General features: G+C 33.7%; 1 protein-coding gene across 1 annotated transcript in view; it reads left to right on the forward strand.

The window, feature by feature from the left end:
- LOC112693247 (thymocyte selection-associated high mobility group box protein TOX-like) overlaps positions 1–20,236 on the forward strand; it is a 107,984-nt gene that overhangs the window by 78,263 nt on the left and 9,485 nt on the right. The window contains exons 3-7 of the mRNA XM_025568227.1: positions 4,523–4,708; positions 6,228–6,367; positions 7,955–8,429; positions 9,845–9,969; positions 17,954–18,089. Coding sequence (XP_025424012.1) covers positions 4,523–4,708; positions 6,228–6,367; positions 7,955–8,429; positions 9,845–9,969; positions 17,954–18,089 — 1,062 coding nt within the window. The remainder of the gene's footprint in view (positions 1–4,522; positions 4,709–6,227; positions 6,368–7,954; positions 8,430–9,844; positions 9,970–17,953; positions 18,090–20,236) is intronic.

Consider the following 20,236-nt stretch of genomic DNA (forward strand, 5'->3'; position numbering starts at 1 on the left):
CGTAAACCTTAAAGCTTTGTATTGTTATATTTGACAACTCATATTTTTATCTGCGCTGACGCAATCCTACTTGAATACAATAAATCGAGACACCTAAATAAACAGTGTTCGGGTTTGGTAAATTATTCGATATAAATAAGCAATAGGTACATGTCATAGAGTTTTTTCCGCGTATCCTATTCCCTCACATACTGAAAATAGTTATAACAAACAATTATAACCTCTCTTGAATTATGATGTTTTTTTTACATTATACTCGTGAAACACTCGAGGTAATAAAATATTTATTTTTATTTATTGTCGACAGAATGGATTGTTGATTTTACCTAACTTGACGTGTTCAACCTTGATTTATAGAAGTAATAATAAATGTTAAGCTGATGAAATATTAAATAATATTTTATTTTACAACAATGTTCGTCAAAAGGTTATCCAGTATCATATTCCCATGGGGTTTTTTTTTTTTTTTTTTTTATTATTATTTCAAACGTTTATACTTAATAGCGTTAATTAAAACGTAAAAAAAAATATTTTATTCATATTAATTATGCATGTTTTCTTATTATCGTAAATTACTGTAAAATAAATCACAATTTTTAATTAGAAGTTCTCCGTGAAGGTTTTTTCAATCTTTATATTTTATTATAATTGTCTCGGTAATCACGATTTAATAAATTATGCATGAATCGTGGTGAAGGACACATGGCAAATGTTCTTAACGCAGTGTAAATTTAAAATGTTTCCAAGTTTTCAAGACGAAATCAAAATCAAAACAAAAAAAAAAAAAAAAAAAAAAAAAAAAAATGGAAAAATTCACGGGAAAACTTTTCGATATAATATTAAGATTTATAAACATACAAAAATTGCTCGACAGTTTCGAGCAGGCTTTCGTCAGGACGAGGTTCGTTGAACCGAAACGGGCAGCAGCAACGAGGAAATGCATGGCATGCGTCCAAACCGCGCGATTAAACACGAATCAACTCGAAAACGAGTAAAAGTCTAAAATATTTTGAATATTGTATTCTGAATAAACGAATTACAAATGAAACGAAAGTTTGGATTTGTTATACATTTTTTTTCCTGTTCTTCTTTCGAATAATGATTATAATATATTTGATTCACTTTTCGAATTTTCAAGCTCAAACCATTTAAAACGTGTATATTAAGTACAATACCATATATTTAAATATTCGTTATAATAGTAAATTAGTGCAATTTATGCGTATAGGCATAATACTATATTATTATCTATCGTATTATTGTGAATAAAGTTGCGAACAGCAGTAGTTGCGACATGTGGGCACGTGATCTTGCGGCTTCTCCCCTCATCGGTGGACCATATGGCGGATTGGTGAAAGAAAAATACCCAATAATAAACACATGATAATAATAATAGTAATATCTGGTTAATGAACGTTGCGTCGTGGCCAACGACCTATGTAACGGATCGACCTCCGCCATTTCCTTCTCTTCCTGCTCTATCGTGATCGGTTCGATTTCGTATTATAATATTAATAAAAACAACAAAATACGTGTACAAACAATATATCCATATAGTATAATATCACAATAATCTTCAACCTGTAGATTGTTGTACGGTTTTATTGTTTTATGTTTTTTTTACTCCTCGAATTCACTTCCCTGACTTTGCAGCAACTCTTCTACTGATAACGCGATAAAATAATGTATAGGTACAATAAATATGAATATAAGTGCAATAAATACAATAATAAAAACGCACCCTGTAATGTAATGTATGAAAGATTATTAATGGTCCTGAGCGTTGCTAGAAGCACATCGGCACCATCGTTATCCTGCCCACGGAAAGCCGTGATCTTTGAAATTGTATTTCTATCACACACAGTTTTGTGACTGTTAAACCAAAAACAATTATTTATCCGTCTGATCTTATCTCCTTCTCATTTGTTCTTAATATAACATTATGTCACGTTCGACCTTGATCATCCTGTGTTTAATCAGGACCCAATTGATAGTCCGTTCTGAGCGTCACGACGGATTATGATTTTATAACCGTTAAGAGTCAATCGTTTTTATTCTTTTATTTTTTTCCTAGAACTCTAATGTTATATTCTCTTCGATATGGTGTTTATTTTGTAAATTGTACAATTTTAATTTTAGAACTTAAAGTTTTGTTATTGTTTTTTCATACATTTATCGGAGACTTGCCATTTTTAATTAAATAAAAAGCTCAAACGAGGGCATCGCAGAACAACGTTGTGTAAAAAATGTGATTGTTCCACATCGTTAAAACATGATTTATCAACTAAACACATAAAGAATAAATTGAATCCGTAATATTCTAAAAATATAAAACGTTAGTACCTACTTTGTTGAAATAACGTAACACATTTCTTTGTGAATATTATTATGTGAATATATTTTAAAAGTAATATGAACATAGATACGGTTGAGATAATATTCAAAAAGATCCTATTTAGTATTTCTTTTATGTTACAAGTCCAAATATAATTGCGTATTTATTATTTATGTATTTTTCTTCCAAAAACAACTTTAAATTTCTTTCTCGAGGGAATACAATTTCTTCGGAAAATGTAAGAAGTTTTGTTTAAAAAGTATTATAAAGTTCCAAATGAAAACGGTGTCCTTTCATGGATTGCAACTTTTTCTTTTACAAATAGTTTTCTTTGCAGGTAACATAAAAGCCTAACACCTAATGATCACGTGAATCGATTTTGATTAAAAAAAAAAAGTACATCTTATTCCCATTGGCCTCATTTAATCGCTCGAACTTTTTGTACGATCAATACGATCAACACGACATAATACATATAATATATATATGTACGTAAATTCAGTGTTCACATTTTAAAGAGTCTAAACAATTTATAATCTTGTCGGGTTAATAAAAGTTAGCTCAAGTGCTTTTGAAGTATTTAATTGATAATTAAAAATGTAGTGTTGCGACATTGACAAAATAAGATAACCATGTCAAAATAATTTCAGTCTATTTGAATAATAAATCAACGAATACAAATTCCCATTACGTTTGGAATAAAAATTAATTAATAATTTTATCATTCAATTTTGAATCCCAACAGCCTTATGTATTATGAATTACGATTTTAAATTAAAAATTGAAAATCAATGAAACATCATTGTGGATGGACTTCTGCTTAGGGCAAAACGAATTATGGGAGTTGTTTTTAAAACTAAACGTTTCCGTGGTGGGCGGGATATGATTGTGGTCTCGGGGAATAGAGATTTAAAACAAATACAAAAATGAGAAAAAGCAAATAGCAATTTAAAACAAAAGGCTACCATGAATAGAAATGTATATTGCCCCGGAGCGCTAATTACAAATAGAAGTTTGTAATAAATTGTTATTGGCTCAGTGGTTACGTTTTTAATTAGGAAAATGTTTCGTAGTATTCATAAAACGTTTAATAAACAGACAGTTTGGTTTTAAAATTAATCTCAATATAACTTTTCGAAACTACTGAGTGCCGTTCACATCGATGATTTAATGGCAATCCGAAAGGTTTAATATTATTATTTAATTAAATATCATTCTTATTAATATTCATTTATTCAAGTTTTTTTTTTATTTCAAAAATTATCTCATATTTCCTTCGTCGTTACAGCATTGCCGCCGGAGTATCTCAAGATTACATTAATTACCTTGACAATACTAATGGACATAATTCCGTCACAAATATTTTATATATATTTTTTTTTTCGATTAATAAAATATCATTCCCTACCTATGTCATTTGATTCACGCACATATATACCTCTAAAATATTTAAAACGTATACATAATATACACGATACACTCACAATGTCCGATGTAAGTCCGTCAAAACTTTCTAAACTACATTCCAAACGTTTCATCCGTCAGGCCGAAATGACATTTATCGGAATGCTTGTACGACTACAATTAGAACGAGTTTATTTCTTTGCGTACAATCTAGTAATGATTGTACCCGAATCGATGATGCAATTACGTCGTAGACCGACTAGAAAACCAGTGTCTTTGCACTGAAAAAAAAAAAAAAATTAATTAAACAGTAGTCCGTGTTTTGTCATGCGGCCGCTAGAACATTCTCTGCAGAACACCACCCACTACGCCTTACTCATTTCTATTCTTTGGCATATTTTCAATTTTTTTATCAAGAAGGGGATTTGGATTTTTTCTAAAAAAAATTGATTTCAATTTCATGAAAAAAATACATTTAAGGCATGAATTAATAATTATATTAATCTATTATTTTTATAAATACAAATTAAGGGTTATTTTCAATCACATGATGTATATTAATGTTCACGTTCTCGAAACCTTCGTGGCTAGTAATTTATGAGTTTTTAACTTTCCTTTTATTCCTATGGGGCTCGAGACCTGAGAATCCCCCTCCCCACCTCCAACCGAAAATATGCCACTACTGCGATCACGGTTGTTTTCAATATTGATTATTAATCTATTTATAATAAAAATGTATCCACAAATGCGAGTGTATAAGGTTTTGTTTTCTGGATTTTTCAGACTTTTCACGCCCCCAGTTTTGGTGACGAGGGTTTTGATATCCCATCGATGGGCAATCAAGGTAATAACGCGAATAACTCTTCAAGTTGTAACAACGTGTCAAGCCCGGCCAACAGCTCGGCCGATTCCATAATAACTTCACACACGCAGCCGCAACCGCCGTCATTGGCTTATCAACACAGTCAGGTGAGTGTGCGATGTGCACCTATGTTATTATCTTAATTAGAGTTGGAAGACAGGGATTCATCTCCGGCCGTAAAATGTTAGAAGGTGTAATTTTTGTAATTATTAACAACTAATTTGATATTTTTAACTTTGTTCAATACTGTTACTAGTTTAAAACTCAATAAGTACGATTTATTATCAGAAAAAAATTCTCGAGAAGAGTATTTTATTATTGATCTTAGATGGGGCATAGTTTTAACATTTTCCTCGGGCGTAAAAATTCCACATAATCGTTTTGTGCTATTATACAACTATTATTACAATTTTCTTATTAATTGCTCGTCATCTCATGACCAATTGACGACATTACCTTGTCCGCTGGATTTCGTACTGTGATATTTCGCCGGTCCTCACGTCTCTCCTTCGAAGTGTGCACACCCCCGACCTGCTGCGACGACCCAATCGATTATCGATAACCAAAAATATAAAATTAATAATAATAATAATGGTAACAATATCTTAAATCGTTTTCACCGTATATAAGCGCAGAACATATCATTATTAATATTATATATTATTCTGTATTACCGCAGTGCGTCGAGAATATTATTCAATCATGATTTATGAGCACCGGTTTGTTTTTATTAAATTTCATCATTCGGCGTAGGAAATTTCCTTTGATAAATGTGTATTTATTATCTTTAGTTTTCTTTTAAACGGACCGCGATGATGTATGTTAACGTATTAATACCAAGATTTTTTCTCTTTATGTCACTCCCGATATTTATGAGGCAAATTGTTTTTTCTTTTCTTTTTTTTTTTTTTACTTTGTTTCTTTATTTATGGTGTTATATGGCCGAAGGCTAATATTTTGACACAATATTCATAATTTCCTATGAAAAAAAGTAATAATAACTATAGCGATAAATCTTTTTGAATATTATCGTGAAAGGGTAATATTGTAAAATTTATGTTTTTCCTTATAGAAATTGAATGAATACAATCGACTTAAAAAATTAGAGAACATTTTTAACTTGTAGTGATTAATTATTGTGTAAGATATAGTTGATGTTTTAAAATTTTTAATTTTTATTTCTCCGATTTTTTTTTACCAAAAACAATTTATTATCTACGTCAGTACAATCAATTATAATCGTATATTTTATAACAATTTAAATACTCAAAATGACCACTTTGGATTTCATTGTTTAAATTATATTTATTCCCTAACGTACATATATTGAAAAAAAAAAAATGCAAAGTCATTTATCTCCAATATTTATTTAATAAATGGTTTACCCTTATCGTGACATCGTTGATATTGGTCACTAGATAAATAATAGTCTTATTGTTTTCTAAAATTAAAAATCAATTACAATATTACGTTGTTTTATCAAATGCAAAAATATTTTCGTTGTTGTAACTTGCACATATTACTTATATATATATATATTACTTATTAGGATAATATATTGTACGAACTTAAAAATGATTATTTTTAAATAATATTATTGTTATTTAAATTTTTTTTCTGTTTTAGCAGATGATGAATCACCATCATCCGCAAGACACAAGCATGCAGGGGATGAACTCGCACAACTCACACCATTCGCACCAGTCGGCTTACCAACAGCCGCTCTACTTGACGGGCCACGAACACGGTCTAGGACTGAACGTTAGGTATGGGATTTCTAATCGTCCGCCGACCGTGCGACAGACTCGATTGGTTCATAATACCGACGAGAAAGTGTATGTTTATTAACTAATTTATTCAATAATTTAATAGTTTTACAAATCATGCAAATTATAACAATGATATTATGACGTTACGATTACCGAGGTGAGGCAAGTTTTCATAGGTAGCATTACATTTGTTATTTCTTACGCGTTCGATCAAAAAAATTCTGTAAATGAAATAGAGGAAACGGGAAATAGGACTAAATAACCTTCAGATCAGTTTCCACATACGCACAATTATAAATGAATGATGGTATAAAATTATTGTTCAATCGAAAGCATGCATTAATAGTTTTTTTTTAGGTTCATAAAAATGCCACACTACTTTTTGTTGTTATTATTGTTTTTATATTATATTTTTATTTAGATTCAGAACATTAAAAAAAAAAAAAAATTATTTTTATCATACCAGATATTTTACCCCCGCTCACGTCAAAGTTTAGTCGGTATCTAGGATATTTATTCAGTTCGCTTAGCGAATTTTACGCACCATCAGCGATCGCGTTCATATGATTTCGTGCTCGCTGTGCAACTCGTCTAACATACATTAAAAAATACGGTTCAGTCAAATGCCGGTAGAACAACTTTCATTTTGCTCTTGCCGCAGCGCACATTATTCAGGAATATGCATTTATGTATACCGTTCGTCTAAATGGTATTATGCGGTACAAATCTTCCTAATTTTAGTTTATTTGGTTTTAATTTATAACGTTGTACATTTAATTTTCAGTCGTTATTTGAAACTCGCGTTCGAACAATAGTCGTACATAAACGACAAATATAATAATATGATAGTATACAAATTATTCAACTTGGTATCCCTGAGTTCAAGAAACATTATTAATTCAAAACGTCTAAATACAAACAATACAGCACTTGTTAATTGAATTCACCGCTACATTATTTCAAAGTTTAGTCGAATCCATTAGGTAGTTCGTCGAATACAATTAAAATTGAATATATAATTATAATAATAATAATAATAATAATAATAATAATAATACAAATAATAAAAATAATAATAACAACAAAAGTAATGTTCAAAATGTTTTGTTGACTGTTTGAGTTCATTATATTGACAGACGAAAGTCAATTAATTTGTCAATTTTCTAACACGTAATTTCAGTACTTAGATTACGAATGGACACAAATTGTCGTGACAGGTTAGAGTAATGTTTTGACACTGATTTTAAATTATAATTCATTATAAACAATTTTCAAAGAATTTATTGGTTAAAAAAAGAAAAACAATGAACGTATGCTATTACGTCTCGTACACCTATGGGCGTACCGAGTCGCATCGATCACATCGGCCAGACGTAAAAATTAAATTTAGGAAATATTTTGATCCCACAGATCATCGAATACGTTCGTCAACATTATTTGAATCTTCTACGGCACCTCAAATGTTGAATTCTTACTCCAAATGGTTTTCACCCGTACTCATAACGTCTTTTCTCGATAGGGCTTATTTTCTTTTTCATTTTTTTCTTGCTGTAGTAATAACGATTTTTCTCTATCTTCGATTAGTTCTAGTTACTCTCAACCAAGTTACACTCCACTGAACAACACTAACACCCCGAACGGTGCGCAAAACGGCATGATGTACCATCGGCATCACCAAGCATCCAATCAACAGCAGCAGCAACAGCAACAACAGCAACAACAACAACAACAACAACAACAGCAGCAACAACAACAGCAACAGCAGCAGCAACAACAACAGCAGCAGCAGCAGCAACAACAACAACAGCAGCAGCAGCAGCAGCAGCAACAGCAGCAACAACAGCAGCAACAGCATCATCATCAGCAACAACACCCACCCACCCATATGGCGCAACCCACTCACCTACCCGCCCACCACTATACCAACATGGGGCCGCCGGCGACCAGTCCGCTAACCCCTTCGCTGGACATACACCGGCACTCCAACCCTACGCCTACCCCGGAAGGCATAAACACCACCAGCGACGACAGCGACGACAGCACACCGCATCAGACGATGGTAAGTATCCATAAAAATAAGAAACTTCTTTAGTTATGTTTCCCCCCCTTACCCCTTCCCTAAACGTAATCCTAGCCAGAGCTGACCAATTATGTTCATCAATCACGACGACCACTTATTCGTTATTTTCGTTCGGTATTTTTCCATCTGGGAATCACTCTCAATGTCCGTCGTAGGGTCGTCGTGGTCGCATCATCGACTACCGATTGTACTCGGCCCGTCGTGGTCGTCAAACCATTCGGAAACATATTTTCACCGTGTTCGCATCTCCGATGCATCTTCCGGAGACTTTCGGTCACCGTAATAATAATCTTCCTGCGCCGAACTCACTAGAGAATATTACGACTGACGTTAACTGCATTTCTATACCGCACGCGCACTCATATTTTCTCGATAGGCGCAGTATGCAAAACGATCGCCTCGACTCTCGTGCAAGTTGTCGAACGGCTGTCGGTTTTGATCACATTCGCCGTTCACATGAATATCCGCTGCCGAAACCGTTCTCCGAAGTCGGTAAAAAGAATTCAGTGTACCGCTGGTGCGCAATGGCGTTCGCTGGTCTACAGCAATTTAATTTAACACGTAAAGCGTGATTACCGCCCTGAACATTTAAGCCGATTCGGTCTTCGTACGATAAATGTGCCCTGTAACGATCCAATGATTCATACCTCCCAGACACTGGATGTGCGTTTTACGGTTTTGTAATATTTCATAACGATCGTAAACGGTTCACTGTTCCCGGTAAAAATCTACGGGCTTCCCCCCCAACGATCTGAATAGCGTAATTTAACTTCCCATTGTTATTATTTTTATTTTATTTTTGTGCACAACTTCAATTTCCTGTTTATGTTTTTGAGTGTTCAAAATAATCCAATAATGTCGTGTAAAGTGAAATAAAAATGGGTAGGTGTTTTCAAGTAAAATTCTAGGCAATTCCGTTTGAATAATGTATGCAATTTTATGCAAAAGGTAGGGTTTATATTGCCTCTAAAAAATAAATAAAATATATTTATATACATATCTTTCACATCCATATTTCATACGGTATTTTCGGGTTAAAAATATATTATCATCGTATGACGGTCTCGTACGTACTTCACGGGCCCCGGATAGTATGATACATTGTGTTTCTTGGTTTATATTTATCAAATAATTGTACGCTACTATTGATTGTATTTAAATAAACGTACCTAACGAAAACAATCTAGTTAGAAAACGATAACAAAATAATGTTATACTTACGCGTTGAATTGTGTCCGTAATTAAGACCATCTTATTTTCTACGCATTTGTAGTACTGAACATACATCAGATTTTTTTGCTCGCGAAACTCATCAGCACGCGATGTTTTACCATTAAAATTATATAATTTATTTGTACGCCCGTTCCAAAGTTATATTTTTCGTTTATTTTCAGCTCGCAATAAAGAGGGAAAGGCTATCTCCAGAGCCGCTGGACGGTTGCGGAATTATGAAAATGCAACAAAAGAAGCCGAAACCGACCAAAAAGAAAAAGAAAAGGGATCCCAACGAACCGCAAAAGTAAGTGACCAGACTTACGGACATACATTATTTTCACAAAACCTGGGTGGAATGGGAGACAGGTGGTTGGGTGATGATAAAACGACGACGGGAGACGGATGATCTCATCGATCCGTGTGTAATTATTATCATCATTTCCGTTGTAGTTGCCGGGGTGGGTAGCGGTGGCAGCGGGCGTCCCTTTAACAATACATTATAATACGTACAGATCCCCTCCTGCAGTCGGGTGCGTGTTTTTATCTGTTAACTAAAAGGGAGAGTTTTACAATGTTATGACTCGGATCAATACACGGTGCAGTCTGTTGCTGCTCGGAAGTATCCAAACCGAATTTCCTACACCCTTTTTATATGCACCCCTCGATGTGCTTATTCATGGAGTTTTAGACGGCTTTTCCATGAAAATTCTACTTTGTTGTCATCGCCGTCCTCCCCGAGCCATACGAAATTAGCTTCAACAAATTCAAAAGAAAATTATATTTTCGCGTTAGAGCACCATTCTCGTCCGATCGGGTCTCGGCAGATCCGCACGACAGTTAACGTTTCATCGCATCTCATCATTCACGTAAAAACTTTAATACGTAATAATTAGTTCGGTTGTAATGTTGTCTTATCGATGTGTGATGTAAAAACGTGCACACAACTTTAGGAAACCCTGAAGTAATATAGGGTGCATGTGTGTGCGATTGTATTTATTTTTAATGCTACGAAGTTTGTTGTTTAAACAGCTGCGCCGCCACCATTGTATACATATTTTTTAACAGTTTATAAATAATGTGTTTGACCTATCAAGGGTAAATCTTGAAAATAATTACTTAAATTATAACCAGCAGTAATTTTTATTTTTTTATACCTTCCGTTGTATGTGTTTAATCATATTCGATTAAGCCGTAGGCGTTTTGTGTCCCTCTTGGATTCCGGTGCACATATATTTGATAATAACAAAAGAAAAACTAAGTAAACGACGTTTGTCAAAAATACTTTCGAAATTCAAACCAAATACTAACGTTAACGTAAACCCTGACGAATGCGAATTTTACCGTTCCGATAATAATGAAACACGTATTTTTGAACACATTGCTAATCGGCGGAGCGGAGTAACCGGAGTGAAACGCTCGCGTATTTTTATGATTATTATCTTTATGATTGACAATAAGATAATCCGACGACGACTACGTGAGTTTTATAATAAAAGTGGCTTATGCAAACTTTCAATCAATCTCTGTGTCATATTGAATAGGGAAAAAAAATAAAAACGTACGATACTCGACTTCACAACAGACGTTTAATACAATAATATTGCACGCACTATACCTACTATGACGACGTCGAGTGGAGTATTAGCCAAATGCGTTAATATGTTTACGTTGGTCCTCCCGAATCTTTCTTAACGATATGTTTAAAACACGTGTGTATGTATGTGTGTATTTGATGGTCAAGAGCGAACGGAAATGGAGGCATCTTTTGTGAAGATCTCATTAGAAATAATTTGTGTTTCATTTTTCTTTATTTCTTTGCACGCCATTGTTGCCAGCTAACGGTCTCTAAAGAGTCTCCTCTCACTATCTATTTCTCTCTTTAGTCACTACACAGAACTACGGCACACGAGCACAGCAGGCGCCATCTCCTCATTTTGCTGGTCAAGTCCTGAAAAACGTTCACTCTTTTGCTCGAACGAAAAAATAAAATTTACTCTACGAAATTCTTCAGCGATTTATTTGCATACCCGAATACATTGTATTTACACAGTTATTATTACACCTGTTCTGGGTATAAAACTTCGTGTTTGTACAGTTTTTTGTTCCGCCAGTTATAGTTTAACATCATACGTTAATAGTCAATATTTACTGATGATGTGCATATATTGTACACTTGTGTAGGCCCAATTGACTTTTTATTTAAGCTAATTAATGGGAAACCAATGGAATTATAATACGAACACAATACACATGTCATAACGTATTCATTGTATTTTTAAACGTACTCTTTTTTTTTTTTTTTTTTTCTCCTTTTTCTTACGAGATATTCATAATTTTAAAATAAACCTTAAATGCTGTATTTTTTTTTCCTTTTTTTTATATTTACAATACTCTTCCTCGTGTTTTTTTTTTTAATGTTTTTCTCTTATTTTTATTACATCATGCTGTTGTAAAACTAAAATGCTGAACCCTTATTTTTTATTTAAAATTTAATTTCGAAATATTTTTCTGAAAAATTTCATGGTGGAATATGTAATATTGAAAAAACAGAGCATTCTTCTTATCTATAGACTATAACCATCCGAAGTTAAGCCATGTGTAGTAAGATAGAAAACGGTGGTAATGCCTAATTTTATCTCTTTGGGAATTTTAACTGCTTCTTTTAAACTTTAAGTAGTCATATAGCTAGTAAACTATTTGTGCAATATCGAGTATCCATAAATCAATAGTTACAAAAGAATATATTTTATTGTTATTATCTGGGTTATAAGTTAAGGGTTATCATGAGAAAATACAGAAAAATTCGTTGTATTTTTCTACATTGTATTTAAGTAATGGTAATCATTCTACAAGTATAAAAATACATAATACATTTATAACTTATGATATCCAAAACGTTTATTAAGAACAAACAATTTGAGCAACTATAAAATAACTCTCGAGTAGTAATAGAATTAAAATAAAACTCTTTTTCTCTGCAAGCAATCACAAAAATGTGTGTACGATATTAAACGCTTTTTTGAGCTATTTTCATTTCAGTTTTTTTATTCGTGGCGCATGACCTTCCAATAATTATAAATGTCATCTATATTTTTTATTCGCCCTGTTTAATGTTGCATTCATTATCATCAGTCGTCAGTATTAATGTATTATGATATAAAATATAGTCTGGTTATCCACAACTGGAGCAAGAGCCCTTAGTCGTGCAAATGTCTATGATCGTGAACATATATCACGTTAATAATAATATAATATGATGTGAGATAAATGAGTGAAAACGAAAAAAGTTATCATGGATTGGTGTCAGTTACAACTATAACATTAAGTACCTTTAGTGTTTCGAACGTGCTATTGTAAGTAAAATGATATCGAATCAATTTTCAAATCGACCAAACATAAAATACTACTAATTATACCTTTATGTAATACAATGCTTTTTAACTGCGCAAGTTTTTCAGTTAATTGTCCAATCATATATATGACTGTATATATATATATATATTCATATATGATTGTAGTTGTTTTAAGATAATGTCAACTTAGCACGATACTCGCGTCTTGAAAAATATAAATAATATCATCGACTAAATTATGTAATAATTATTGTTACTCTTTTCGTATATATTATTCGTAAGAGATGATAGTTAATGGAAATCAAACAATACAGTGCGCCAGATGAGCATTATAATTGCACAATTTTGAAATCCAACCTCGAGCAGCGGACGGTACCAAATCTCCAGGCATATGTACCACCTATACCTACGTATGCAATACGCTACAGTTCCGTTTTCGATAACGAATAGTATGAATGAAGATAGACGCTGCTCGTGCGCGCAAATTATTTAAGCTTTATTAAATACAAATTGACCGTGTTCGCCAGACCGAATAACAATTGTACATCGGTTTCGCGGGAAATTGAATATCTGCACGTGCGTTTTCGATCAATCCGTTTAAAACAGCTACTACACTATTACTAACACGCACTTATACCCTCGGGGTCATCGTTTTTTTGCGAACACATTTATTTGGGCATTTCCCTTTTTTTCTTTCCACTTTTTAAACGGGTCTCCGAACAAGATCGATATCTTCAAAGGTACCTGCTACACGCTCGGACGTGTAAATCGGAGCGTGACGCGGGAGTGGTGCTCGACGCGTGCCCTCGAAGACCGTCCGAAAGGCCGTTGTTGCTACAACATTATTATAAATCGTTGTACGGTGTCGGATTCGCCGTGCTCGTCGGCACGTGCGATGAGATCGTTAGCTCGCGGACGGTTTCCACGCGAACGTTTAACGTAACCGACCGTACGGTTGTTATTATTACGCTGAAACGGCCGCGGAAACGTGTCCGGGGTAAAAGACGAAATTAATAAATAATACCACAACACTGTTGCGATAGGCGCACGTGGTCAACGAAGACGAACGAGCGAAATCGTCGATTTGTTAACCGGACGGGTCCGATTTATTCAGATAATGCTGCAGTGTTTTTAGACCGATCTAACCGTTGTTCTAAATTATCACGTGTTTGTGGTTTTTATTCAAAGTATCACATATTTAGCATACGTTTTTCGTTAGAAATATATATTTATTCAAATATTTTCCACTCGACAATGTTCGTTAATCTCACCTGGACACGTGTTTTTATATGACTGCGCTGTGTGAACTATGAAATGCCTCGTTTTATATACGTACGCACAATCGTCATCGTCAATCGCACAGCACGTGCTACGTTTACGTCGTTCGGGCAACATTTGAATATTATTACTGTTCGAAACCGTGTCCGAATACCGGTGAACCCAAGTCCGCCGTTAATTATTTGTCTGCTGTAATACCATGCGTGAACGTCCGAACACATTATTTGTTTAGTCTAAAAAAACCGATGCCGTTTCGATAAATCACACGTTTAATGTGGCGGCGGCAATACACACTCGTTAAATTTACTTCGCTGCGTTTTCAAAACATTAGTCGATGTACAAACGCACGATAAACGTACGGATTGATAATCTGACGCGAAATATTGTACATCTTCCTTTGACGTTTTCGACGATATCCGTCTTTTACGTGAACGTTTCATTCCGAAAATGTATTTACGTTTGTTGACGATAAATTATTTTCAGCAATCGTTTTCTCGAAACGTATTTCGGTGAATCGATCATTATTCAACGCGAAAATATTTGACAATGTTATTAAACCGTTTTTATTCTTTCCGTCTACCGTTTTCGAGTTAAAAGACAACAATACGGCAATAAAATATGACGTGTACACGATGGTAACACATATGACACATGCGTCTGTGCGCATTGATGGGACCTCGTCGTAAAAACAAAAAAATAAACAGATACAATATACTCCCAGACGGTGTTTCGATAACCGCTAGTTTATTATACTGCAGTGGACGTCTCTCAGACAACGCCCGCACACCGTGTGCGCACGTCTGCGTTTTGTAACTTTATTTTTAATTCACCGCCGTCGAAAACCGTCCAGATATAATTGCACCTGAAGTGGAAACAGCTGATAATGCGATATTATTCGGACGAACTTTCGCGAATTATTGTGTTCGGTAGTGGGAAAACTTTCCCGTCTGGACGGGTGTGCATATTTATTTTCGGAATGTGGTAATTTTCGTCAAAAACTTCAAACCGACCGCTCCTCCGCGTCGCCGGCCCACGAGCGCTCACCCCAACGACGGAACCCACGTCGACCACCTACCCCTGCCGAAACCACCACCACCTCCGCGCTTGTCCTGTGTTACGTTCCCATTCGTTATCCACCGACAAAAGTTTATTATACTTTATGTTGCGTGCCGAAGTATTGATCTTTGTGTGCATAGGGGCCCGGGTTATTGCTTAAGTTGGTTCTCGTCGAGTGTGTAAGCGCAGCCAGTGTGTACGTACTACGGTTGTTCGACATTTAAACTTTTCAATGAAAAAAAAAAAAAAAAAAAAAACGTCACGCGTCTTTACTTCATTGCAGCGCAATGCGAGCCGGCAAAAACTCGACGTTACGTACCGGAGGAATCGCGAAAATGTTTGCACGTCCGAGTCGGAGTATACCATTGTATGTACATCATGAAATACTAAGGTGGTGTTTTTCACCACGTCTACAATTTGTACGACAAGTTAGGCATGTATACTACATTATGAAGTAGGCTGTACAAACAACAGTACATAACACCATGATTATAATAATATCACGTCGCAAAGTGAACGATTTTTTTTTTTCGATTTCGTACGTAAATCCTCCGCGTTAGTAGTTGATATATGTGGTTTTTAGACAATTTTCAATGGACAGCCCGCCGATCGCGATATTACCTCGGCGACCGCGTCCACTTGTTCCGAATGACAAAATTAATTACATCCGAATCGATTCTCAGACTTTCGAAAAATGCAAAACGCAATGTAGAACAATTTTATTTGTAATATTATTTCCTATGTTCATTTTTTTAAATTTCCGAAATTGGACGGACAACTATACTAACTTATAAATTTGATTGTGTCGTTAAAATTAAATATATGGGGAAAAAATAAATTAAAGACACGATAAAAAATAAATTACATTACGACTTATTTGGAAACAAAATAGCAAAATCCCATAGCTATCTAATATACGTGTATAAAGGACTGTTTAAAATAATTTAAAAACAAATTCGGTTACACCGGTTTCTCACCACGGACGCCTGCGGCAATCGAGTTAAAAAAATGTATTCTATAATATTTAATCATAATAAAAATGGTGGAACCGATAAACAGAGTTTAGCACTGCGTGTAGACGTGTAAAACTACCGAATTTGTCTCACTGGCTAAGTTTTTCAAACTCCAAATTCTACTCGTCTAATCAATACTCGGATGATAATTATTCAAGATAACGCGCAATTATAACGTTAGTAAATACATTAAAAATTATGTACGGAAACAAAATGTTTGCAGCGGCACTGCAAATACCATAGAATCGCTAACGGTATAATTACTATTATTATTATTCTGAGAACAAAGCCACTGCGGTGTAAATCAAAAACCGTTTAATTTTTTTTTAACGCTAACGCGTGACCGTTTTCATAAATAAAAACGGGCATGCACATATCTTGCTAAAAATGTAAAACTATAGCAACACTCTCAAAATGGTCTGACGCGTGCTGTGAGCTTATGAAATATTATTAGTGGCGCCAATCTTTTAAAGTCTATCGTAAAAACTTCCCCTATTTCGATATTGGATCCTCCCCAAAAAAAAAAAAAAACATTACTCCTCGTTCTGGTAATGAAAAAAAGGAAAAAGGGGAGTATAATAATAAATATAAATATAACTTAATTATTTTGTTTGCGCAATTCTAACAACATGCTGTAAAAACTTATTATAAAAATATAATATAAATAAATTAACAACGTAAAGTGCATTTGGTAAATTAAAAATAACGTTTTATCATTATAAATGTATTTATATTTTAAACAAAAAAACCACTCTGAAATGTTTGTAAATTAATTTATTAATTATCTTTTGGACCAACAAAATAATGCACAGTATGAAAATCAAAAACAGAAATGAACGTAAAATATATAAACGTTAGGTACATAAATACAATTTAAAATGGTAGTTTGAATGAATACAAAAATAAAACGGCACAACTTTAATAAACATTATTAATTTAATGAACTAAAATATTGAACAGTTAAATTAATTTTATTATCTAAGTAGTACAAACAAAATAAATTACAGAGAGTATTTTTAGTGCATAATATAGTCATTTTTATTGTTCAAATACATGCAATATAAACATCAATGGGATTTAGAGCTCCCGGACGTTCTGGTCATAAACTTTCGAACCCTCATAATTAAAAATGTATTCCAATTTTCAACCAATCCAGAACCACATTTAGTTACGTTGAACCCAATGATTAAATAAATCAAATGATATAATATCGCCCTGTTTCTATTGCCGTTTTATCCTATTGAGTTGGTTTGCGTAAAAATTAATTTAAAAAAAAAAAAAAATTATTGCTCATAATACAAAATACAACTGTCCGGAAACATAATTGAATTGGACTCCGTAGACGATGAAAATAATCGAACGCCGTGTTTCTTCCTGTTGGCGCCTGCAGTGATTGTTAAAAAAAAAATCATTTTTTTCCCGTTAAAGTGGTTTGGCTAATTTCAAATATGGTTTCTAATATGGTGGTTTCTAATTTCATCATGTCTATTTTCGTCGTGCCGAGACGGCAAACAAATAGCTGATATAATAAAAAAAAAATGCAAAAGAAGAATCAATTAACGTAATATTATTATATTTTTTTTTTCAGACCGGTATCTGCTTACGCACTTTTCTTCCGGGACACACAGGCTGCAATCAAAGGCAAAAATCCTAACGCCAGTTTCGGCGAAGTTTCCAAAATTGTGGCGTCCATGTGGGACTCGTTGGACGCGGATCACAAAAATGTAAGTCTACCACTACTTCACTCTATAAATCGAGGTCCATACGTAGAATAAACGTTTAGTAATCGTATGTATAACGTTGAAAATTTAATTGATTAACGGTGACATTGATATTTGTTTATAATGAAAATATTTCACGACAAAATGTAAATACGTTAATTTGGCGTAACGTTTGTTTATGTTAAATTGAAAGTAAATGAAATATTATTACTGTTTGACTGACGGATTAAAGTCCTTTTTATTATCAATTCTTTCTCTTGTCAAACCCGTTTGCTTGTGAACATTTCCTCTTATTATTTATATCGGTGAAAGAAAACATTTTATATAGAGAAGAAAAGCTCTTCCACCGTCGTTCCACCACCCACCATTCTGTTTCATTTTTCACAGCTACACAATCTCTATACGAATGAAAAATAGTAATCCATTTTTAGGAGTGCCCTCAGTCAGTTCGAACACATTAATAAAACCAAATACTGAAAAGAGAAAAACAGAAAAAGAAGGGTGGGCCGTGTCTGAGGAGGGATCGGAAGAACGAGGGTGTGGGAAGCGTGGAACAGTGTTGGGGAGGTTATTTTCTTTCTAGAGAATAAATAATACCGGGGCTGACGTTATGAAAATATAGGTGGAATGGCTTGCATGGAATGAAGGGTAGGGAGAAGTAATTTCTAAAGCTTTTTCACTTGTAAATTCGCACACTGAGGTAAATTGGTGTACATGTGTGTGTAGGTAATAGGAAATATCGTTGAACACATGTAAATAATAATAATAATATTAAGGAGGTGGTGGTGGCGAGGGAAATTCACTTTGTAAAATTCAGGTAGTTCTTTGGTCATGATCGAAATATTACGTTATATATTATGCATAGTTACTTTAAAACTTATTAAAAAAAATAATAAAAATGATTTCGTTGAATAGGAAAACCCGTCCTAGACGTGATTAATCGAATATCTATCGAATTATATACATGTAATATGTAATATATAGGTATTGCATTGCCATAACAGATATAAATTATACGTGTGTGACGGGACTTACTAAAAAATCCTATTAATAATAACGTCTTGCATAATGCTCATGTTTAAACTCGTTGTATAGTGATATATTAGTCTACATTTTGCACAAACACGCGCATAACATATTTTTCCGAGAGACGACGCTGTGTAAAATAATGCTTAAAACAAAACTGTTATGTCATCGTTAGAAGATAATATTGTGGAGGATGGATTCAGTATATTTAAATAAAGATCATATTTTTAAGGCAAAAATGTATACGTTTTGACACCGCTTATGCGGTCTTTTCATTATTTAAAAAATAAAAATGTGTTTGATAACTTGGAGACTTGCACTCGACACTGAGAGTATTATTCGGCCACCATGCCCTATTAAATTCGTATATTTTGTCACATTTCACCGACAAAACACACGAAGACCTTTTTCGTTGAGGTATTCAACTTAACCTACTGCACGCATTATCATATCCAATAAAAATATAAATATGAATTTGATCGCAATCAGTGCAATCATAAATATCGCAAAGCAAATATTTTAAAATCTATACACATTCGTATATCCGGGGCGTGATTGGAGGGGTTAGATGTTATAAACTAGTTAAATATATAATTTTTTTTTTTTTTTTTTATGTTTTATGTTCTGTCAACCTTTTTTTTAATATTGTGTGAAATGAAAAACAGAAAATATAAACCATAAAAATTAGTGCAATATCGAGAAATAAGTCCGATTGAAAAGCGTATTGTTATCGGGAATTCGTGTGAAACGAGTAGGAGGAACTAACGGTTTTGGTATGTGCAATAGAAATAATGTTCTAGGACAGTACATAATATGTAAATAGTCGTTACGGCGAATTAGTAAATTAAGCACAGCCACTCGAATAGTTATAATAATGATAACGATAATGATAATAATATAATAAAATGTTTACATTTCCGTACATAAATGGGCTATCAGGATACAGACAACACAAAATGTTAATAACAGTAAAATACTAAGTGATCGGTGTACCTATATGTATACTTTCACAAATCTGTTGACCCGATTCTCATGATTTGTATTATAGGCTTGTATATATGTATTCCTGTGTGTGTGTGTGTGTGTGTGTGTGTGTGTGTGTGTGTGTGTGTGTGTGTGTGTGT

The sequence above is a fragment of the Sipha flava genome, unplaced genomic scaffold (assembly GCF_003268045.1).
Source record: "Sipha flava isolate LNK unplaced genomic scaffold, YSA_version1 82_pilon_pilon, whole genome shotgun sequence".
Taxonomy (NCBI): domain Eukaryota; kingdom Metazoa; phylum Arthropoda; class Insecta; order Hemiptera; family Aphididae; genus Sipha; species Sipha flava.